General features: G+C 40.3%; 1 protein-coding gene across 1 annotated transcript in view; it reads left to right on the top strand.

Annotated features, from left to right (window-relative positions):
• Window positions 1-233: 233 nt before the first annotated feature.
• Window positions 234-24,406, top strand: part of MAP3K1 (mitogen-activated protein kinase kinase kinase 1) — a 63,722-nt gene continuing 39,549 nt past the window's right edge. Inside the window, exon 1 of the mRNA XM_063295646.1 lies at window positions 234-904. Within this exon, the coding sequence (XP_063151716.1) occupies window positions 318-904 (587 nt within the window). The 5' untranslated portion in view covers window positions 234-317. The remainder of the gene's footprint in view (window positions 905-24,406) is intronic.

Here is a 24,406-nt window from a genome sequence, read left to right as displayed (position 1 = left end):
GAGCGGCCAAGGCGAGCGCAGAGCCAAAAGCCAAATGCACCTGGCCGGCCAGAGGAGGCGCTGAGACAGCCGGCTGCGCAAAACGAGCCACGGCGCCCCTCAGGTTACCTATCGCATCCGCCCTCTTCCTTTCTTTCTCCTTCCCTCCCACAACCTGGGCCCGCCCAGCGACCCAGTGCCCCTCCGGCTACGCAACCGGCGCAGGCCACGCCGCAGGCGTAGTGGCCGTCCGGGGAATTCGCTCCCTGCCCGCTCAGAGCCGGTGCGCCTGACTGACGGAGGGCGAGTGTGGGCTGGGATGTGACCCGCCAGAGAAAATGGCGGCGGCAGGAGGACCGGCGGCGGCGGGGGCGGCGGCGGCTGGGAATCGCATCGCCTGCTCGGTGGGATTATCTTCGGGGAACGAAGCCGCCGCCGCCGCCGCCGCTGTTGCCGCCTCCGCAGCACCGCCCGCCGCAGGCGCTCTGAGCCCGAAGCCTGCGCGGTACAGCGGGGCCGGTGGTGCTGCAACGGCGCTAGTCGCGGGGCTTCCCACCGGAGACGGCGGCGGCGGCCAGAGGGAGCCGCGCTCAGACTGGAAGCGGAAGCAGCTGCGCAAAGTGCGGAGCGTGGACTTGGACGGGCTGCCGGAGCCCGCCGAGTGCCCGGAGCTGCCCCTTTGCCTCGCCAGAGCCGCCGGGGGCGCCACGTCCTCCTCCGCCCCCCAGCCCGTGGCCCCGGCGCCGCGCTCCACCCCCGGCAGCCCCGCGTCCTCCCCCAGCCGCGGCGGCTTCCTCGTCGCCGGCTCCCACGACCCGCCGCTGCTGGACGTTGGGAGCCAAGCGGTGGGAGCTGGCGTCGCCCAGAGGACCCCGGAGTTGCTGCCGCCGCCGCCGGCGGCACCCCCCGGTTCAGCCGGAGCTGGGTGAGTGGGGCTGCGGGGTGCGCGGGCGGCTGCGGGTGACACTTGAGAGCGGCGGGATCCGTTCGGCCTGCCGGAGCAGGGGGTCGCTGGGATGCGGGTTGGGCTTAGATACGGCCGCCGCCTCTCCTCCCCTGCGCGGGCAGGTAACGCGGCACTTGGGGCGCCGTGCAGAGAGAGGGCGCGTGTTTGCAAACAGTCGGGCGAGCTGCGAGAGTTTCCTGCTTGCTTGCCTGCCTGGCTGCGAGGGAAGCCGAGCTCGGATTTGTCAGGGAAGCCGGCCAGGGGTCGCTCTCGGGGGCAGGTCAGAGAGCGGCGCTGCTTCCCAAGCATTGTTTTGGCAGCAGACTCCCCTGCCCGGCGCACGCACCCTTTGCTGTATTACCTAGAAGCTTTTCTTTCTGGCGCTAACACCCCGCACTAGGTTTTTGCTCCAGTATGGGAGATTCCGGGTTGCGGAAGGAATGTGCACGTTCAAGGGGCGAAAGCCACTTAATACCTGCCCAGCGGCGGTTGCTTGAGGGGCTTTGAAGTTTGAATTGGCCGTGGTGGTGGAAAAAGACCGGATGTCCCAGCCTTTCAGTTTCTGTGCGGATCAACCCGCTAATTCTTCAGGCGATTCTTTTCTCCTCTGTAGTAGGAGGATCCGGAGTTGGGGCGGGGGGCGGGAGGGGGGCTGAGGGTAAACATCTCTTTAAAATGCGGAGAAGTGGAGTATTTTAGATTGGCTTGCCTTTAATTGACGTTCTCCAAAGTTCAGGGACCGAAAGCGCGTCTGTAGCTTGTTCCCTCCTGCTGTTTGAAAATGCGGAACTGTGTTTAGGGAGAGGGAAAAAGCAATTTATCGATGTGCCTCTCTTCCCGGTTGTCTTTGGAACAGATACGTAATAAGGTTTCAGGTGACATTATAGAAAACTATGCGGGGTGCTTCATTTCTTAAAGTTAACTGACCTTGCAGACTTTGCCCTGTTCAAGTTTCCCTGCACAGGAAGCACAGGTTTCAGTTGGGGATCTTAAATTAAAAAGCACAGGTTTAAATTTGAGAGAGCTGAGATTTTTTTTTTAAATACATATATTAAAGTGTTCCGGTTTCTGTTTTTAGTAGCCTTCTGTTCAGATTGATGCATTCTTCATCAGAACATTTTACTAGGGGTTGATGGAAAAAGGTCTTAAAATCAGCAAGAGGGGTGCTTTGAGAGCAGCATTCTGCATTGCTCATGAAGGAAGCCTGATCCTAAACAGGGCTCTCCCAGAAGCAGATCTCCTTGACCTCAGTATGACTCACTTTTAATAAGAATGTTTAGGATTGTAGTCTTAATGCACAATTAGTTTTTAAACTACTTGTGGATCCAAATCTAGTCTTATGCAGCCAATAACCAGTTATTCTCTGTATGCTTATAACTGGTGGTTAGCAACTTTTAGCGGTGGTGTTAAAATATATGATGATTAAAACACGTAAGAGGTAACCTGTTAAGTTTGCTTACTGCTCAGAGTCCCTCTTTGGGGGGAGATGGGTGGTAGCAAATTTTTTTAGAAATAAACAAACAAACAAACCTGCTAACTGAAACTGAATTCTAAACTGGCAAGTGAACTGTGTACCCTGATTATGGAAATGCATTAATTGAAAAGAGCTAGCATTGAAGTAGATTAATACTTCAGTAAATGTATATTACTGAAGATTAATACTTCAGTAAAGTGATGTGTCACTGTGCCAAGTGTGCGCTCAGTGTATGCCATAGTGATGTTGGTTATTTTATTTCAATAAGCCTTTGCTGCGACAGAAGAATAATACTAAGGCAGAAATGCACCTGCAAATCCCATCTGAAAGATATTTATTGTGATGTCATGAGCGCAGAAAGGTCAGCATATGATGCATATTGCAGTATTTGTTAGAATAAGGTTTGTTGCTTGTACATGAGAGATCTGTATTGGTGATCTCTTTTGTTACAAACATGTCACAGAAATTTTGCACATTTGGGGATTGGTGTACTCATTGAAGTAAGTCACTAATATTAATTGCTGAGAAAATATTTAACATACTGAAGAAATCCTTTTACTTAAATAGTTTATCTCTGCATGTACCGTATAGATTTTATTGAAATAAATCCAAAAAAAAGAGAAACCTAATGCAGATTATAATTTCAATGTGTTCAAATACTGAATATGCATTATTACACTTGCTAAATATTTCAACTAAATACTTTTGTGTGCTTCTGTATGTGCATTCAACTCATTCTTGATTCCTGGTGATTGCCTGGACAAGCCCATGCAGTATTCTTGGCAAGATTTTTGGAAGTTATTTGCCATTATCTTCTTCCTAGGGCTGAGGAAGAGTGACTGGCTCAAGGTCAGCTGGCTTTGTGCCTCAGGCAGGACTAGAACTCACAGTCACCTGGTACCTTAAATCACTACACCAAATTGGCTCTAAATGGTAAATATGTCAACTAAATTCTTAAAATGTAAATCACATTATTACATTTAATACAGTAAGTGCACTTACTGGAATATTGATTCCTTTCACATGGTCTTGAAATAAGTAGGTAATGCAGCTGCTTTAAGGCCCCTATGTATTTTTCCTTTTATCTATGATCCCCCACCCCTGGGTTTAAATAGTTCATACTTTACCACATTTCTGAATTATGAGTGCTAGTTGCAGTATGTCCCATCACTCTAGTTCAAGAATGCTTATTTTGAATTATGGTCATCCTGCTCCTAAAATAAAATAAAGTAAAAAAAAAATTCTTTGTAATTGACTCTGGTCTAAGCAATTAGCCATGTGTAATAATGAGTTGTAGATTGGGATAGGGATCAAAATATCCATCCATTTAGGGGATTGGATGATCACTAATGCAGTATAATATCTCCATTTGCAGAAGGCTGCAGCTGCATAGAGTGACTGTCCTTGCTGAATCTGAGCATTATGTTAGCCATGACAGTTAATCCAAAGTTAAATCTTATTCAGTTAATCAAATATTTAACTGTGATAACACCCTGTCCTTCTGTGAAATACAACAAAGCAAGGTAGCAATCTTGACAGTGTCTTAATTTTACCATATTATCGTAGCCATTAGTTTATTTTGCCTAGCAAAAAAAAAAAGAAGAAGAAAACTGGAGATCCAGATTATTTTTTCATGTACTTTCATGTTACTTATTAATGTATACTTTTGTTCAGTAAATGCTACTAGTATTACATAGTATTAATTGTTCCACTATTCTCAAAAAGTATGGGAAAGCAGCAGCCTAATATTTGCTTTGTAAAACTAAATATGTGATTCTGAGTGTTTCAATACACTCATTATTATGTCCTACCATAATAATAGAATCTGAAAAAGGAGTTTTTTATGATTAAATAAATTTCTGAAATTTAGGCTGCAGTCCTATACACTGAGAGCGAGCTGCATTAAGCTCAGTGAAGCTTATGTCTGAGTAGACAAAACTGTGCTTGTATCACTCATGAGACTATTTTTTTTGCAACTATGGCTTTTCCTGCCTACCTATAAGGAAACAGTCTTAATACTACTATAATCACTTTTATAGGTGTAGATTATAACTTGAATTCCTGCTAAGCCATGATGCAGTTTGTCTATCAGAAGTAATCAACACTGTACTGTTCATTACCAACGATTTCTGTTGTTCCTACCTATTATTTTATTTGTTCAGATTTGGGGTGGGGGAGAAGTTGTAGAAATAGAAATTGTGCCAGTATGATCGTTGAAGATACATACCTAGATAATATTGTGTTACTGGACCCTAAACAAAAATTAGGCTTTGTATATGCAGAGAGGGTTTGGGGGGGGGGGAATCATGGAGTAAGAGGATTTCATTCCAGTACAGTAATATGCTCTGTGTGTGTGTGTGTGTGTCTGGGTAGAGCAATTATTATTATTTAAATTTATAGACTGCCGGACTCTGTCCCAACTGGGTGGCGAAAGCCAGACTGAATAAGCTTTGAGCATCAGTGGAGGTGGAACAACAGAGTAGAGGATATGAAAATATGAAAGGAGAGCATTTGATGATCTGTTAGGTCTTAGACACATCAGGATTGATTTTAAGAATGTTGGAAAAGTCTGATATTTATTTTAAAATACTTTGTGCTGCCTGACTTTACAACATCAAAGCATGCAACATTCAAATTGCAATATAAAAATTGCATTATAAATAAGAAATCAAATAAATGGTCAGTCTCCATATATTTAAACAACAAACACAGATTTTCAGATGGCAGAGTAAATGAAAAAGTTAACGGTGTGCACCTAAGCTACCAGATTGTCAGTTTATATCTTATTTCTGGTAATGGCAGAGGGCCTTTGAACAGTCCCTGTTCAAAAGGTGTAGCACTTACCATGCAAAGAGCAGCGAACAGCCCCTCTTCTCTGTAAGTCATGTGGTGACATCAGTGAAGAGGCAGTCATCCTGAGGTCAGTGCAGTTGTCTTCAGTGAAAAAAACTTGTCATGTGATAAGCTGTGGATGGAAAAGCTGCTGTGTGAACCTAGACCCTGATAAAGCAGGTTTTGGGTTTGCATAGAAGCCTTTGTACTGCCCTATTCCCAGTGTGACAGAAGGAGAGGTTGATCATCTGTGTTTGTGGAATGAAGTTCTTCATTTCAGTCATCTTAGGCATGAACGCTGGCTGGGTTAGATAAGCATCTGATAAATATTTGCCTGGTGATTGATAATTATGAATATAGCTGCAGATCAGCTGGAATCAGCTGCTCTAATTTTGTTAGATACTGAAAAGGCCTTTGATAGGGTCTAGACTGAATATCAAAATGCATTTTAAGAAGATACGGTTTCTATTATCTTTTGTTCATGGCATTATAATTTAGTATCTTCATCCTGTGGCTCGAATTATCACCAATCACTTTGTCTCTCTGCCCTTTATATTGCATTGTGACCCTTTAAATTATAAGGAATGTACCTTGCTTCTTTTGATTTTCAGTTTGGTTTTTGAACCATTCGTGGCTTATGTTACAGTCTCAAGAAATTAAAGGCATGACACTTGACAATGAATATATATTGTTCTTATATGCCAATAATATTCTGGCTATTCTTGAAAATTATGTAATATTATTACCAAAGTTTGTTGAAGTTACAAAGCAATATGTTTATAGTCTGGCTATACTATTAACTGAAATAAGTCTAATTTATTATCTTTGGGATCTACTATGTCTATAGATTATTGTAGGACATTAGAATTTACAATTTGAACAGATTCTATAAAATATTTGAGTTTACATTTTTTCCAAAATGTATCACAGTATGTTGAATGAAATGTCTGAATGTATAGTTGTAATTTCAATGGATATACTGTAACTTGATAGTCAAAACTCTTATTAAATCTTTGGGATAAGATTAATTATATTAAAATGAATATTACATTGAGATTAATATATATTTTAAGAGACATTCCAATGTTAATTCTTGCTAATTCATGGTGAAAGGTGAAAGGTCCCCAGTGCAAGCACCGAGTCATGTCTGACCCTTTGGAGGGATGCCACTTTTGCAACATTTTCTTGGCAGACTATAGTGGGGTGGTTTGCCATTGCCTTCCCCAGTCGTCACCTTCTCCAGCAAGCTGGGTACTCATTTTACCAATCTTAGAAGGATGGAAGGCTGAGTTGACCTGAGCTGGCTACTCGAATCCAGCTTCCACTGGGATCGAACTCGGATCGTGGGGAGAGTTTCGGTTACAATACTGCCGCCTATAACTCTGTGCCACACAAGGCTCTTCACGCTAATTCATACAGATATATAAATTAATAAGAATATTTTTATGGCAGGCTAAAGCCCTTAGAATAACTTTGGCCAAATTGTAGTTATGTTTTTTGGGTCTGACTTCCTTTCAATATACACTTGGCACTATATACATCTGAAATATGTACAAAATAAACAATATGGCTAGCCGCTAACAATATGGCTTTAGCAGCCTCCAAGGTATCTGCAAATTTAGCTTCTGTAAGAGATGCTGCACTTGAACAAAAACCAACAATTCAATTTTATAAGGCATTAAAAAGTGAAATGAAAGTTAGCATTAGTTATATATATGATTTGTGGAAGGAACGTGTTGGTTATAACCTTTAAAATCCTACATGGCATGGAACCGGAATATTTGAGGGACCACCTCTCCCCAGTTACATCTACCCATCCCATCAACTCCGGCAGCAGAGGCATGTTGCGGGTCCCGTCAGCTAGGGAGGGTTATCGGGCAAGACCTAGGAAGGAAGCCTTTTCTGCCATAGCCCCTGCCCTGTGGAACATCATTCCCCCTGAGGCAAGGTTGGCCCCAACCCTGTTGGCCTTCCAGAAGGCCCTTAAAACATGGCCTTTTCAACTAGCTTGGGGATCCCATGATAGAGTGGAGCCTGTTGGGTGGTTGTATGACAGTTAATGGAATGCATTCTCTGCATGTTTTCCTGCCTTTTTGTTGTTTTTTAATTTGTTTTTATCTTGTTTTTATTGTAATTTAAATTAGTTGATTTAATGGTTTTTATATACATTTGATTATTACTATGTATACAACCAGAATGTTCCCTAGAGGCAAAGATACCTAGGCTTAGACTCTCATACCTTGGGCACATCGTCAGGAAAGACCGATCGCTTGGAAAGGACATCATCTTTGGTAAAGTCGAGGGCCAGCAGAAAAGAGGAAGACCTTCAGTGCAATGGATTGATACAGTTACAGCAACAGTCGATGCAAACATTGGAACAGTCAGGCATATGGCGCAAGACCGAACAGCATTTTGTTCTGTTATACGTGGGGTCCCATGAGTCGTAAATAACTCAATGGCAACTAACAACAACAACATGCCACCCAGAGTCACTATGTGAGAAATGTGATTAAATAACAAATAAATAAATAAATACTAGAATATCCAATTTTGGAAAATCGGTGGTTCCATGTATTAAAAAAACATGAAATGCAATTCTTACATTTTAAAAATTAAACTAATTCATCAACAGATAATTATATCATAGATAACATAACAGTCCAAGGTGGAAAAAATGTGCATCTTGTCAGTGAGGTCTCCAGTGCCAATTATGGTCCTGGGAACTATTCGAACTATGTACCTATAGAAAGAGTGTAATCCAGAGTTTCCCAAACTTTTTTAGTCCATGGTGCCCTTAGTGTCTCAGTAATGTTTTCATGGTGCCCCTAGGTCAATACAGTGAACTACCACAAGCTGTTTTCATTTCAAATTTTTTATGACCGCCTGCTCCAGCAGACTCTGGGCAGCTCATAAAATCCCAAAAAAGTAAAAACAATTTAAAATACAAATTAGACAGCCTGGACTAAAGCAACCATAACAATAACAAAAAAACACAACAGGGACCCCACAAACACATTAACCCCAGGCCTGGGACCAGAGCCAGGTCTTGAGGGCTTTCCAGAACCCCAGAGGAGTGGATGCTGTCTGTATCTCTGGAAGGAATGCTGCTCCAGGGGGCGGGGGCAATGACAGAGAAGGCATACTTCCTTGGTCTTGCAAGATGACAACATTTAATAGAGGGGACCTGGAGCACATCCATTGTACCAGAAGTGGGGAGGCAGAAACAATTGGAGCTGGTGGTCCTTCAGATAACCAGGTCCTCTGCTATGAGGGGCTTTATAGGTGACAGTGAATATCTTGAACTTCATCCTTAAGCCAACTGGCAACCGATGCAACTCACATAGCAGTGGTGACACATGGCCATAATGAGAAGCACTTGTTATTGCTAGCACTGCTGCATTTTGGACCAGCTGTAACCTCCAGGTGGTCTTCACGGGCAGCCTCATGTAGAATGCATTGCAGTAATCTAATCACGAGGGGAGCAGAATGTCAGTAACTGTCTGAAGGATTTCCTGGTTGAAGAGAGGGTGCAACTGGAGCACAAGATGAATCTGTGCAAAGATCCTCCTGGCCATACTCTTCGAGCAGTAGCTGCAAATTTAGAAGGACCCACAAGTTGTGCTCCAATATCAAATGGGGAAGTGCTATCCATCCAAGACCAATGAAGGAAACATCCCTGACTCAGTGGGGCCAAATAGCCACACCACTTCATCTTGTCAGGATTGAACTGAAGTGTGTCCTACCCCACCCAGACCTAAACAGCCTCCAGATAGCAGATCACTTCAACAGCTTTACTTGCACAGCCCGGTGTTGAGATATACAACCGAATATCATCAGCATACTGTGAACCCTGAACTGGCTTATGGTCCTGTGGTTCCTCTGGGAGTTTGCTGCAGTGCCCCAGGGTGCCCTGTCATACAGTTTGGGAACCATGGGCATAATCCTATAAACAGGCCTGTTTCTTTCATAGACTTACAAATTGCCTATCCAGACTATTTCTATCTTACTTGGATTCAGTTTCATTTTATTAGCACTCAACTTACTATTGTGTCCAGCACTGGCTTAGTGCCTCTTTGGGCTCTCCAAATTCAGATGTAACAATGATATACGTGATACCACCCTCTAAATCTAATTACTATTCCTGGTGGTTTCATGTAGATATTAATAGCAGTGAAGGCAAGTTGGTTGTCTGTTTGACAAAAAACTTAAATATTAGCCACCCAATGCAGGCGTCCTGTAATGGTATGTGGGAATAATCTTTGGAGATGAGGGGGGAGAGGTGCTCCCTAGAGAATGATAGGATAAGGGGGAGGGAGCCTGCAGCTGTATAACAGGCACAGAAAGAAACTCAGAAAGGACCCCCCCAACTTACCAGGCTATAAAAAGAGATGGTGGGAGATTTGTACTTTCAGACTTGCAAGATTCTCTTAAGGTAGCCTTACAATAAAGTAGAATTAGCTCAACTTGTCATGCTTCCTGTGTGGTCTACCTGGGAAGGCTGACAAGTCCACAGAGATGCTGTGTTAATTCTTTTGCTTTGCAGATGCACTTGCTGAATTACAAGAAAAAAAAAATCTTTGCTAGGCAAAGGAAATTATATGAAAGAGGTGGAATGCTTTTAGGAGGATCTGGCATCAGACACTGTACCTTTTAGAGACTGCAATGCCTAGGATTTATTATTCAGCTGTCACAGGACCAGCATTTTGGTGAAGGAAATAGCTGGGTAAGGGATTGATTTGCTTCCTTCTCATTGATTCCAGGTGTAATCTGATTTACCATTGTGGGAAAGCAATAATTAACTATGAAGTGAGAGGTGAAACTGTTTGCTCAGGATGTATCTAAATGTGCCTATGTGTGACAGAATATTTGTGAGTGCATTATTTTAAACTTATTTAGAGATATGTATGTATACATTTTATAATCAACTTTTAAACTTTGTACTTAATGTGTAATTGCATGCTTCATGCTTAAAATGAACAAAATCAGCTGGTTAAATGGAATTGAATATCAATTAATTTCATATAATTTCATATATTAATAGATACATATTTTTCCCAGCCTTATACTTTCTGGAGTACGGTTTAGTACACTTTTTAAAAACCAATGTGTCCCTCAATTGAACCCACCCCCCATTTTAGACCTCTTCAACTAACCTCCTCTCTTTAGTTAATTTTAATTAGCAATTATGAAGATGAATCTGAATAAGCCACTTTGTATCCTTGTTTGAACATCAGTGTCTGAAACTGTTGCTACAGATCTGGGACAATTGAATATCAGTGTCTGAAACTGTTGCTACAGATCTGGGACAATTGATATATTGGATATATTGGATGCCCAGCTTAGATTTGTTTGAAACCTAATATTCAGGGCAACATGAGAGTAAGTGATTTTATCCTCAGAGTACTCATCTAACGCATTATCATGCTGATGATTCAGACATTTCAATCACTACTGAAGATAATAACTTACGAAGCGAATGAAATAATTTAACTGGGTGGCTATTTGAAGATTCAACTCAAAGAACAAAATGATTTGTTTTGTTTCCACTGTTATCATGAAACTGGCATAACTGTGCTTTAGGGCATCTTTAGCTATCTTTGTGGTGAGTTGTCTACCAGACATACCAAAACCATTGTACTAGGCAAAGTCAGAAAGGACACTTATTCTTGCTCATTACATATTGCCATTCCAATATCCACAACAAAATCTCTGAATATATTTAGGTATCTGTTGGATTCCATAAATTTGTAAGGATGGATTATTCTAAATACTCTTATCATAACAGCAAGGTCAGCAGAACACTCCTATTTTCAGTCTGAGGGCCTTGTTCCCAGGTCAGTACTAAGTCCCTGGAGTTCCAGTTTGATCTTACAGAGTGCTTACCAGGAAAGTTGAAACTATCAGAGCCGTAGTTCTAAGGTTTCACAATATCCCTTCCATTAGTTATCTTGGCAAGAAAGGCAGCAGGTCAGCAAGGTTTTAGTTGTATTTTAAGAAGTCACTTGGTTTATCCTGCACCAACCATAATTACAGCATCTGTCAAATTAACTATGTTATTTCACACATCAAGCCATATTTTGGAGATACATTAAAAGGCACTCCCTTTCCTTCCAGTATCCTCCACTTTAATATTATTTCTATAATTCATTATTACATCTAAACCTACAAAGTGAGTTGGTCAGTCAGAATCAAACTATAATCTGAGGACTCTGGAAATTTTACATAGGCTATAATTTGTGTAATATCAAGCCATAATGTGAATGAAGTGGATTTATACAGAAAAACTAAGGTGTAAGGGGGTTTCAAGTATAAGAACATTAGAGGAGCTCTACTGGATCCGGCCAAAATCTTTATATTCCAGCATTTTGTGTTGCATAGCAGGTAGCTAGATGCATTCAGGAAACTCAGAGGCATGGCAGAAGGGCAGTAGTCCTCTTTTATTGTTGTTCTCTAGTACCTGGTATTATAGATAATGCTGCTTGTGGTTTAGGAGGTATTAAACAGCCATCAAAACTCAGAAGTGTTGATGGTTCCGTCTTCTGTTAATGTATACATTCCCCTTTTAATATGGTCTATATTAGTGGCGCGCAGCACATCTGGTATCTTGATTTTGGATTAGTGTAGTGTGTGAATCCAAAACTGAGTTAAAGGCATCTTTTCCTAATGTGTGAGATAATGGAGGTTGGGGGGATCTATTACTGTGTGCAATTTACTGGTCCCAAAAGCTAGCAAATTATTAGAAATGCAAAGATACAAGAAATGCTATCTTGTATGTCATTGAGCTGTATAGGTTCCTTGGCTCTTCTACCTTCTTATTGATAAGAATATTGATAACTCTGTTTACATGTAAACAATTTTTTTCACAGAGAAACATTATTTTACTCAGTAATTACAGTTTCTGAATGTCTTTACTCACCAATCTCTGCATATTTAATTAAAAATGTTCCAGTTTGTTCCGTGGGACTTACTTATAGTTCTGCAGCATTAGGTTTCCAGTATTAATGAAGTATCATGGATTCTTGCCAAATGTTCTGTTGATATTAAGATACATTATACTCATTTCATTACCACCATCTATTAAGATTGTAATCCATTGAGTAAAGAAATCAGATTATTCTGGCTGTATTTATTCATGATGCCTTCTTCATGTTGCCTTCTTCAAAGTAATGTTTTGTTATCAGGAGATAGAGTCCTTTATAAGTTTTTAAATTGCAATATCAAAATCAAGTTAACTAATCTTCCAACATTCCCTTTTTCTTCTTTTTAAAGATTTGAATGATGTTTGCCTATTTGCATCTCTTATGGTGACTTTTTAGTATTCCAAGATTTCTCAGAGATGATAAACAATTCTAAGAGTGCAGTGGTTTTATTATCAATCCATTCTTAGACTCCAAGCTGCCCATCAGAAATTACTTATGTACCTATCAGTGAATCAGACATTGTTTTAATATTGGTCTTGTTTTATGTGCTTCAGCATTTTAAATACATGAGCTGTTTAAAAATCTTTGATAACTTTCTGTCACCTTATGAGTCAAAGGAACACATTTAAAAAGGTATTATTGGTTAGGGAGCGGCTAGGCTGTCTAGGAGGCATTATGAGGGAGTGGTAAATAGTATACTAACAGCTTTTGCTATCAATAAGTAGATTTTTGTTTCAAATCATAACACTGGAGATAAAATGTATATTTGGGATGAATATATTAAAGGGACCTCTGAGCAGTGTATTGCTTTAAAAAGCAATGTATTTGTTATTTTATTTTTATTATTATTTTAACAAAATAATATTTGTTATATTATTTTCTTTTCCCCAGAACAGCTTTCCCCCATGTAGTTAATAATGAAGAGATGTAGGCATATTTTCACTACATTTCTTAAGCAGTGATGAGTTTTTAGACTGAATGGTTGTGACCTGGTTTTCTGGTGTCCTCACATTTTGCCAGCAGCTGTGACTGGCATCTTTAGAGGCAGGGTCAGCTGCTTTGTAGTATACTTCTGGCAGCTCACAGGCAACTGAAGAAGGATTGACTGGACTTCGGTTTTTGTACGTGCTTGATTGCCAGCCATAAAAACTTACAGCAGCATACTACATGTCTTAGTTTATCTTGGGTAACAAGGATGTATTTGTTGGCACCTGCACGGTCTGTGTGGAATAAAACCATGTCCATCCATGCATGATTTGGTGATAGACAAATGCTCAGATGTGTGTATTACTGAGACTTGGTTGAGCAGCAACAGTTGTGGCCCTATTGGAGATCCTGGGTTTCAGGTCCTGCTGTGATTCTAAAGCCAGGGAGAAAGAATTGCTGTAATCATTCATGAGACCTTGGCAGTGACCAGTAACAACTTACCTGAAAGTAACTGGATAAGAGTCCCGTATGCAAAAGTCAGCTGTAGCATCTACCCTGCTGACTAACAGTGGCCTTCCAGGTGCTCCTGGTCTTCATTTTGGGACTGATACTGAAGTCCTTGAAATTTTGGGTTCAGAGGGACATGAGTCTCCAGGTTTCTATGTTGGGCAGTGAGCTTGTCCCAGGTAGTCTCAACCTAGACTCACAGAGTTGGGTACCCAGTATTTTATTGGAGATGATAAGATGTGATCTAAATATGGAAGAAATTCACACCTGTCCTTTGCTAGGATCAGATCACTTTATGGCCATACTGTACGTTATGTGTACCCTAGACCTCTTGAAGGTGAAAGACCCATTAAAAGTGAGGTCACTTCCAAGTGGCAATCCTGAGTGGCTCTTTGTTTCTCAGAGAGGCTATAAGAGATGAAGCAAGCAAAAAGATACCCATAGCAATAATAGTATAAGACCAAAAGTGAATCTCTCATGTTCACAACCAAGAAAGCTATATTCTTACAGAGTCTCATTAGTCAGATTTATTGAAGGAGAAGGGATTAGGTTGCAGAATCTTGGAAATGGGATACTTGTACTTTAGCAGTTCATTTATCAGCAAGTATGTTAAGTTAGGGGCTTTGATTGCTCTGATCCTCTTTCTGCCTCTTGACAAAGGGGAGAAGTTGTCATTTATTTTCTTGATAAGGGAGGAATGTACAAATTTTTAGGTCACACAACATTTGCAAACCATTATTCTTGTTCTCAGAGATTCCATTATAGAATTTGATCAAGCACTGGTATGTGCCTGGTGGTGATGAGAGCAGTGAAGCAAATGTCCTTTTTTGCTCTTATTGCATCTACAATCAGCAGCTCTGTTTAGCATGATCTGAAGAACTTCCCCCTGTATCAAGCCTTCCCTTTGGCAGAAAGGTTGTTGGGAAGATAGTGGGAATCAGCTTCCAGTCAGGGTTCAAACATGGTACAATGGTAATCAAATCAAATCAAATTTTTATTACAGTCATAGACCAGCACAGATACAATGGTATGTTCAGAGCCTGCGAGAGATTCCCACTTCTGGATATCTGGACATTCCCCTCTTACCAGTCAAGTAAACAACCTTTTTACCAGTTCACACAGAGGCTGTGGTTAAGAGGCTGAGAAGATTCCCATTTTAGCAGGCTGGGAGATAAAATGGCTTTTGAAGGTGAAAACAGTTCAGTTCCTGAGATTTCTATAATCTTTTTCCTTTTCAATAAATCTTATTTAAAAAAAAAGCCTCTGTGAGAATTTTGCTATTTGGTGTTATCAAAAGCTTGACATCTTGTCATGGATAGAAACATGGATAAAAGCATGGTTCCTCTGGTGGATGACCTTTGTTGGGATCTGGATGGGTAGAGTATGCCCATCATGGCAGTCTTCAGTTCCATGGACCATAGTATCCTTCTGGATTGCCTGGATGGGTTGGGACTTGGGAATACTGTCTTGTGTGGTTCTGTTGCCACCTGAGTGGGTGGTTCCAGTCAATAGTTATGGAAGAAGAGCAATAGAATCTATAGTTTAGTTTATTTCTCTACAGCATGATGCCTACTCAAGAGACTCTTGGTATGTGGAGGGCCACAGGAATCAGTCCTTCCCCTCTGTTATTTAACTGAAATGGGTCATCCATCTAATAATGCTCAATTACACACTGCCACTGCAGGCTGGGCTGGAGATGCTGTGGAAGTCTTGAATCAGTGTCTGGAGCCTGTAAGATTGTGGATGGGGAGAAACAGCTGGAGATGTTGTGTATTTGTAAACATCTTGGCTCACTGGAAATTTCAGTTGTGGTAGTTGCTGTAGTCAGGGATCATACATTCCGTTAAGGAGCAGGTCTGCAGAGTTGCTTACATTGCTAGGCAAAAACGTCTTTTTTGACTTTAAGCAGCCTCCAAGCACAGAAAGACCCAATATCATAGCTGTCCCTCCTCCCATTGGCAAAATTGTGTTACTACCATAGTCCTTGAGGTCTTTGGAAGTCTAAAGAATAATTCTTAAAAAGTGCAGTTCCTCACATCTGCTATAAGTGTAGTTCTTGATCTGCTGTAAGAAGACTATTTTCCACACTGCCCTTACATTGCTTCAAAAAGTTATCATATTAGTAAGGTGTCTTTAATTATTTCTGGGATCTCGGTGGTTCCAACAGTTGTGGTTGACAGTTGCTACAGAGGTTCACACAGTAGTTCCCCAAATAACCATGGATATGTACATATCTGAAAATAATCATCTGCAGAAGGCTCAGTGATATACATGACCATGTTATAAATAACATGGCATTGTTATGTTCTGTTATGTTTGGCATTGTCAGTTCTGTCATTTTTCTGGCTGATTTGAATTTACAACTCTTTTCCATTCAGTCAAAATTTAGTTGATCATGTGATAGTTTTACTCCAAATGTTAAAAAGTGCTTTTCTCAAATATATTTGAAGATAAACATGAGGTTGTTTGATACATTTTCTGTGTTGAGCCCAGAGAAGCCTTGCAGTCTTTGAGATTTAGGTACAAGGAAGACCAGTTTGACAAGTTTTCCTTCACATGCTTGTGGAGACAGTGCTCTACTGACACCAGAAATGTGGGATTAAACTTCTGAATACTTTTGGGTAGGGAGCAACAATAAGGAAAGTTGTTGCTTTCATGCCCTTCTTTGGGATTCCTGGAAGTATTTGGTTATTGTTAGAAACAGGATGTTAGACCAAATAGATCTCTGGTCTGATTCAGTGGAATTGCCCTTACACTTTATGTGAGTTGAACATGTGTCCATCTTGGTGTGATGAATACTAGCCTTCCTTCTATATAATGCCTAGCAACTGTCATTCCTTGCTGTATAATCTCAAGGCTAGACAAATGTAATAATCTATATTGCTGTATCTTGGAAATAGTGATAGTTTGCTTGTTCCTTTGTTCATGTTGCTGGTCAATTTTTGTCCCCTTTTGTTACTATAAGATTACTTCAGATCTGTTATGCTAAGTATATATATTGTGTTTTCATTTTCAACCATAAAAAACAGCCAATGTATTTAAATTTATGTAATGTGTAATGCAAGGTTGAAGGATTAACACTTCACAAATGGTGTTTAACCTTTCACTCAACTTTTTTAAAAAAAGATCTTTATCATTCTTTGAAGCTGCCAAAAATATAAGAGGGAGGCTAAAATTTGGTACTAAATAAGCCCCATGTCCCTTATTGATTTTTATAACTCCACCTCACACATCTCTGTTGTGTTTGTGAACATGGCTGCTAAGACATGCTGAGACTCTAAAAATGGGGCAGACAATTCAGTTTTGATAGGGTGGCTATATGGTAGAAGTTAAATGTGCAGCTCTCTCCAACACTTCTGTATCTAGTCCTGTAAGAAGGCATGCAAGTGGCTCTTCATGCCTGCACAACTCTTAATGGCAAGAAGAAAGGCAGTCACGAGCAGTAGTCATAGCACAATGCAACTCTCTAGCTGTAAGAACTTGTTTTCTAGAAACAGTTGGTACTTGCCATAGGCCGTATCTCAGAGATTAGTGGAATTTGTTGCCAGAAGCTACTTCCATTCAGAATCTTGCAGCATCTACTGCTTGTTCTCTTCTGTGGGTGCAGATAGGAGTATGTTCTTGTAAGGAGGACTATTTTATAAAATCTTTCTCCTCCTAACTCACTCATTATCTTATTACTCAGTAAACAAGATTAACAAGATTGCAAGGAGGGAATGCACATAACTTATGCTTTTTTTAGAAACAGCTGCGCTAATTTTGGTTTAACATCTTAGTTAAGCATATAAATGTATTTTGCAGTACTGAGTCCTGGGTTAAATAAGAACCAGGCATCGTATATTTTTGCGTGAACTACTTTTGTGAATATAGCATTTGCACATAGGAAAATTTTTGGTATTAACAAATGCTAATGGGTTCTAACAACCTAAAGCCTAACAATAACAGAAGGAGGTATGTTTGGTTTCTGAAATACCAATTCTTCATAGACCCTCTTTCAAAATTCTGAGATAATGTCACTTGGAATAGTGTATCTGGTGTACAAAAGAAAAAAGCCCTCCCAAATTCCACTTAAATAGCATTTTGAAAATGAAAATTGATTTTAATTTTTATACTACTGACTTTAGGGTAGTTCCCCATCTTTTAAAAATACTATCATGAATCCATTAGTGTATAACCATATAGAAACTTTCATCTCTGTTTGTTGTGAATGTGCTTAATAATTTAAGATGCCATGATTTGAAACCATGTAATATTGCGATATTGTGCCTTTTGTTTTCCTGTTTCCTTAGCATTACTAGAGTGCTGCTTGAAATACAATCTTTGTGGTGCTTGAAATAGCAATGAACCTTGTGTATTATGGTATTTTAACAGTATCATCACTGCATCTTCACTGTTGCCTTCACTATGTGGCTAATGTGTTATCAAATCACTTGGTGATTATGATTGTGTGGGTAAGCATGGGCAAAGCTTGCAGGTTCTAGGATAAAATGGTCTGGAATATTCTGGAATGTTCTGTTTCTTCTCCATGCCATGTCAAAATTCCTCTGGATTATGCCATTCTCAAAATGGTTTGGTGGATTTTCAGAAGTAAATCCTCCAAACTGGAAGAAGTTTGAGGTGTTTTTCCAGGCATGCTGTTCTAGACAAAGCACCTTAAACTGTTTCTAATGATATTGACAGGAGGAGGTTCTTCATGCTCCAGAGGCAGCACAGATTTTGTTCCCAAACCTGTGAATTTTGCATGTGCTTAGTCTTCGTATATTACTGCCTATTTATACAACTACTATTGTAAAAGAAAGGCCTGAAACTGCATTATTCAAGTGTTTCAGAAAAGCCTCAATTACTCAAGTGTCAATCTTTGACAGTGGCCATCTTGCTTGATTGGATTGCACTTTTCATTTATTTAAAAACACATTGTATCCAATGAGAGAAACTAACAAAAATCTATTGTATGTACATTTTTATCAATAAAGTATTAAACTAGTATGATCCCATATATTAAGTGGATTTTATTCCTCTAATCTGAATTAGTAGGAAGGCTATGCATCTTTAGTGATTACAATTCAGACATTGTTAAAGCATATTTGTGTCTATAATAAATGAATCAGTCTGGCATTCTAATTTTGCCCCTCTTTATAACCATTATGTTATGCATAGCAGTTATTCAAAGACCTGATTATAATTTGAAAATCTTAAATCAGGAAATGAATCCTCCCTCTTTGGGGGGAGATGGGTGGTAATAGAAATTTGAATAATAAATAAATAATAACTTTTGGATATTTGAGCTGTTAACTTTGTGAAGCACACTGATTTGGTGGTTCTTCTACATAAACAAATGGCTAAGATGGATCCTTGTTTATGTGTTCTTAATGAAGAATATCAAACATTTGAATTTATTGGATTTTTTCCTTTTAATTTTCCAGTTTTAAAAAATTCTGTAGGAAAAAACTCCAAATGATGATTGCATTAAATTGGGAGATATCTGTTCAAAGTCTTGTTTCCCGTTAAATAACTAGGTGATGACAAAATCACAGTTCTGGAGCATGATTTGACTTCCAATGTTAAATGTTCTGCTAAGAGGTTGGAGTCCAAAACTGACATATGGAAGTGAAGAAAAGAGGGTATAAAGGTTCTAGCTCTTCTTGCCTGTCTTCTAACAAGCTGGAGAGTTGGTCTACCAAAGAAAGGGAGGTGGCTTGCCAGCTATCTTATTGAAGAATAGCTGTTAAGCTTTATTAAATTGATTACTCCCATCTAAAGCTAGAGGGACGCGGTGGCGCTGCGGGTTAAACCGCTGAGCTGCCGATCGGAAGGTCGGTGGTTCGAAACCGCGCAGCGGGGTGAGCTCCCGTTGCTAGTCCCAGCTCCTGCTCACCTAGCAGTTCGAAAACATGCAAATGTGAGTAGATCAATAGGTACCGCTTCGGCGGGAAGGTAACGGCGTTCCGTGTCGTCATGCTGGCCACATGACCTGGAAGTGTCTATGACAACGCCGGCTCTAAGGCTTAGAAACGGAGATGAGCACCGCCCCCTAGAGTCGGACACGACTGGACTTTATGTCGAGGGAAACCTTTACCTTTACCTTTACTAAAGCTAAACAAATTTAATGCAAGTGGATACTCTTGTGTCTTCAAGTATAAGTAGAAAGGTTATTGAATTCTGTAAAGGTTTCTCTTAATTTGGAGCAGAGAACCTTTTACTGGCTGAGGGCTGCATTTAGCCTTTAAATATGGCCAATGGGATGCCACACTCTAAAAATAGTGTAGGGCTAGAACAAAAACTAAATTTGATTTAATTCAATTTACGTTTACATTTAATTAAATATAAGCTAATATGTTTATTCACCCTTTGTATATTTAATAATTTCTCCTTCTGAAGAATTAAACATAGCAATTTAACCAAAATATTTGACTGGAGGCTACCCAGAATGTGTCAGGGAACACATGCTGTCCTGCAGCCTCAGATTGTGTACTTTCTTTAAAAGTTCATTTGCTACAAGGATATAAGCCTACCAAATTGAAACAGCCTTTCTGCATTGGTGCACTTGCTTCATAAGATTTGGAAAAATGATATAATTAAGGGAAGTTAACAATCCCAGGTTTTGCTTATTGGTATGATTAAAGAACCCAGTTCCATAATGAGATATTGATATGTAGAGTTCAGATCCTAAGTGACCTGGGAACATTCATTACACTGAAGTATCATGGATATGAGCTGACCAGTGAATTAATAGGAAACCAATACATTTATTTATTTATTAGAAGTTTGTACTGTGCCAGAAAAATGTTTTGGTATGACCCAATTGAACTTCTTTAAAAAAAACCCCAAAAGGGACAAGGGATGTGAGAAAGTTGGGTATGAAAAAAACAATATACATTTAATAACAGCAGTTTGAATGGACTCACCTCCTGGTGACTTCAAGGACACAGCCATGCAATTTTCTTGGCAACAGAAGTGGTTGACCATTGTCTTCTGGGATATTTTTTGACTTGTCTAACCTACAATCCTGGTATTCCCAGTAGTTTCCCATCCAAGTATTAATTAGGCACAGACTTGTGTAGCTTCTTAGCCCAGAAAGGTGAGTCAGGTGCTGCCATCTGCTGAAATTTGTGCTACATTTTACTCAGAAATAAAGGTACAAAGGCAGGAAACATTTCAGGGCCTGAACTCTATTGCATACATTGTACCAGAAGCAGCTTTTAGCTGAAGCAATGATATTGAACTACATAATAAGGTAACTTGTTGAAATAGACAATTCTCATAGCTAGCATTAATACCATAACAGAAAGTAATGTTGCATTCTTGCTTCCTTGATATATATATATATATATATATATATATATATATATATATATATTGCAATTTTCATGAAATAAAATGTATCATAGTGATGATGCTGTATTATTTGAATGAATGAGTGAATGAATGACTACAGGTCACAGACCTAACAATCATATTAAAATAAATATAATATAATGATATAAGAATAATACAACTTTCTTAATATTCTACATAAAACTCTTCCTTTTTCTATGCGCATTTTTACAGCGGTGCTTAAAAGTTTGTGAACCCTTTTGAATTTTCAATATTTCTGCATAAATAGGACCCAAAACGTGATCTGTTTTCCACATAAGTCCTAAAACTAGATAAAGAGAACCCAATTAAACAAATGACTTAAAAACGTACTTGTTCATTGATTTATTGAGGAAAATGATCCACAGCTACATGTGTGTAGCAAAAGTATGTGAATGTTTGCTTTTGGGAACTTGTATACTCTCCTTGGGCAGCAGTAACTGCAAATGTTTCCAATAACTGTTGATCAGTCTTGCACAATGGCTTGGAGTAATTTAAGCCCATTCCTCCTTACAGAACAACTTCAACTTTGGGATGTTGGTGGGCTTCCGCACATGAACTGCCCACTTCAGGTCCTTCTACAACATTTCTATAGAGTTAAGGTTAGAACTTAAACATTCTAAAACATTGGCTTTCTTCTGCTTTAACCATTCTTTTGTCATATGATTTGTGTGTTTTGGGTCATTATTTGCTGCATGACTCCCTTTCTCCTGAGCTTCAGTTCATGGACAGATGCCTTGACATTTTCCTGTAGAATTTGCTGGTACAGTTCAGAATTCATAGTTCCCTCAATGATGGCAAGCTTTCCTGGTCCAGAGGCAGCAAAGCAGGCCCAAACCATGATACTGCCACCACTGTTAGGAATGAGGAATCAGAGGAGGAGGAGGAAAGTGACGATTCATTAGAACTGTTAACTCAAACCATAGAAAAAGACAGGGAAAGCATAGAAAACAGGAAGAGCAGAGAGCCAGAAGAAGAGGGGCATGACTGGCATTCGCCACCTCCAATCAGCATGAGAGAATGAAGGGCTGAAAGGAGGGCTGAGCAATGGAAGGCCCAGTTGGTTCCCAGTCACCAACAACATGGAAAGGGAAGTTACAAAAGGCGCTGAAAGACAGAGCCGGTTGCTGAGGTCAGCCGCTCTGAATCGCAGCCTTCAACTTCCAGCCTCCCAGATTACCTCAGCCTGAGCCATCTTCCTAATTCGTCTGAAGGACCTTTCCAGCCTTGCCCTGACACCACTCTTGGAGAACCCTCGCCTCCTCCACTGGGTCCAGAAACCTACCTTGTTGATGAGTCTTCTTCTGTTTCGGTTCCTGTCATTCTGCCACCTTTTGCTTCAGCCTGTGTTCCTGCCTCCGCCTGTGTTCCTGCCATTCCACCACCTCTTGCCCCAGCCTGTGAACTTGTCACTCCGTCACCTCTTGCCTCCGCCTGTGGTCCTGCCTCCGCGTTAATTCCGGTGAGCCCTTGCCTTGCTGTTCTGGCAAGCCCTGCATTCCTTCCAGAGTGCACCGTCTCGCCTTCACCTGACTCCTAGTCTGACAGCTGTACTCTTCTTGCCTAGACTTCTAATAGCCGCTGAATTGTCCTGCCTTGAACTCTTCAACCCAGAGCCATTCTGAACTTAGGCTACAGCCACGTGCAGATTTATTCACCATCAGTTGTAGAGCATTAGCAAGTCCACTTTATTCTGACCCGCTGCATCCAGTACGCTATGTGTTCACTATTGCTGTAAATAAAGGTTTTAATTGTTAAACTGGTGTCAATTGTGTCAAGCTCAGCCAAACAGGACAACCACCATGTTTCACAGATGGGATAAGGTTGTTGTGCTGGAATGCAGAATTTGCCTTTTGCCAAGCATAATGCTTTTCATTCAAGCCAAAAAGTTATGTTTTGGTCTCATCTGCCCACAGAACATTCTCCCAATAACCTTCTGGTTTATCCATGTAGTCTTTTGTAAACTGTAGATGGGCAGCAATGTTCTTTTTGGAGAGTAGTGGCTTTCTCCTTGCAACTCTGCCACGCACACCATTGTTGTTCAGTGTTCTCCTGATGGTGGTCTCATGAACACTGACATTCACCAATGCGAGAGAGGCCTTTAGTTCCTTAGACATTACCCTGGGATTCTTTAAGACCTCCTGGAGTATTACATGCCTTGCTCTTGGTTGTGTGATCTTGGTTGATTGACCACTCCAGGGGAGGGTAACAGTGGAGTTGAATTGCCTCCATTTGTATATAATCTGCCTGACAGTGGGCTGGGGCAATCCAAACCCTTTGGAAATAGTTTTGTAACTTTTTCCAGCCTGATGAGCATCAGCAACTGTTTTTCAGAGGTCCTCAGAAATCTCCTTTGTTCGAGCCATGACACACTTCCATATAACTGTGTTGTGAAGATAAGATTTTGATAGTGAATACCCAGAATTCTGTTCTTTAAATAAGGCAGGACCTTCCACACTCACCCCTGATTATTATCCCATTGATATGAACACTTGACTCTAATTTCCCCTTCAAATGAACTGACAATCCTAGAGGTTCACATACTTTTGCCACATACAAATACATAGCTTTGAATCACTTTCCTCAATAAATCAATGAACAAATATAATATTTATGATTCATTTGTCAAAATGAGTTCTCTTTATCTAATTTTAGGACATGTGTGGATTTCTCTTTATCTAATTTTAGGACTTGTGAACAGATTACATTTTAGGTCATATTTATGGAGAAATATTGAAAATTCAAAACCGTTCACAAACTATTAAGAATCACTGCAGGTACTGGTTATAAGTTTTAAATGGCTTTGGCAACATATCTTTGAGGCAGTCTTCTCCAGTGTAATTTTAGGTAGTACCAGCTTGGAGAGCCAAACTGCAAATTAGGATGAGTAGTTCCTGATTGATTTTTTCTTTGTGTGTGTTGTGTGTGTGCATGTATTTATGTTTGCAAGATCCAGCTATGTGTGAGTTTCTGTTCTGACCAGGGAAGCAGTGTTCAGGGAGTAGAATCTTTTAAAATGTTGTGCCCAAGCTTTATTGCATTTGCAACATACCTTAAATAAATAATGGTAGGAAAAATCAGCAAGTACAGGTACTGGCATTTGTTTTTAGATTGCTGCATGAGATACTTAACGAAGTAAAAGTATTGGAAAAGAACTCATGCTTTATTCATATGAGGAAAGCTCTCTTTTACCAACTTTGCTCTAGATCGTTAAACATTTCTAGAGAAGTAACCAGATTGATGGTAGCAAAACCAGCCAGGAGTCTTAAAGACCTTCACCCTGTCTCTCAGAATTGGCCTAGAACATTATAAAACTGAATTCTACTTTAAAATGAAGGCCTGGCTACAGTCCTAACTGGATGGTTGGTTAGTTGGGGCTCCATAGCAAGGTTGAAAGGGTGAAGGTGGAGTCAGTGAAGTGAGGTGAAAAGAGGGTGCCAAGCTAGAAGAAGTCATTACCAGCCAAAC

This window comes from Candoia aspera, chromosome 2 (genome assembly GCF_035149785.1).
Source record: "Candoia aspera isolate rCanAsp1 chromosome 2, rCanAsp1.hap2, whole genome shotgun sequence".
Classification (NCBI taxonomy): domain Eukaryota; kingdom Metazoa; phylum Chordata; class Lepidosauria; order Squamata; family Boidae; genus Candoia; species Candoia aspera.
Note: the sequence above shows the minus strand (reverse complement) of the source record. Positions and strands in the feature narration are given on the sequence as shown.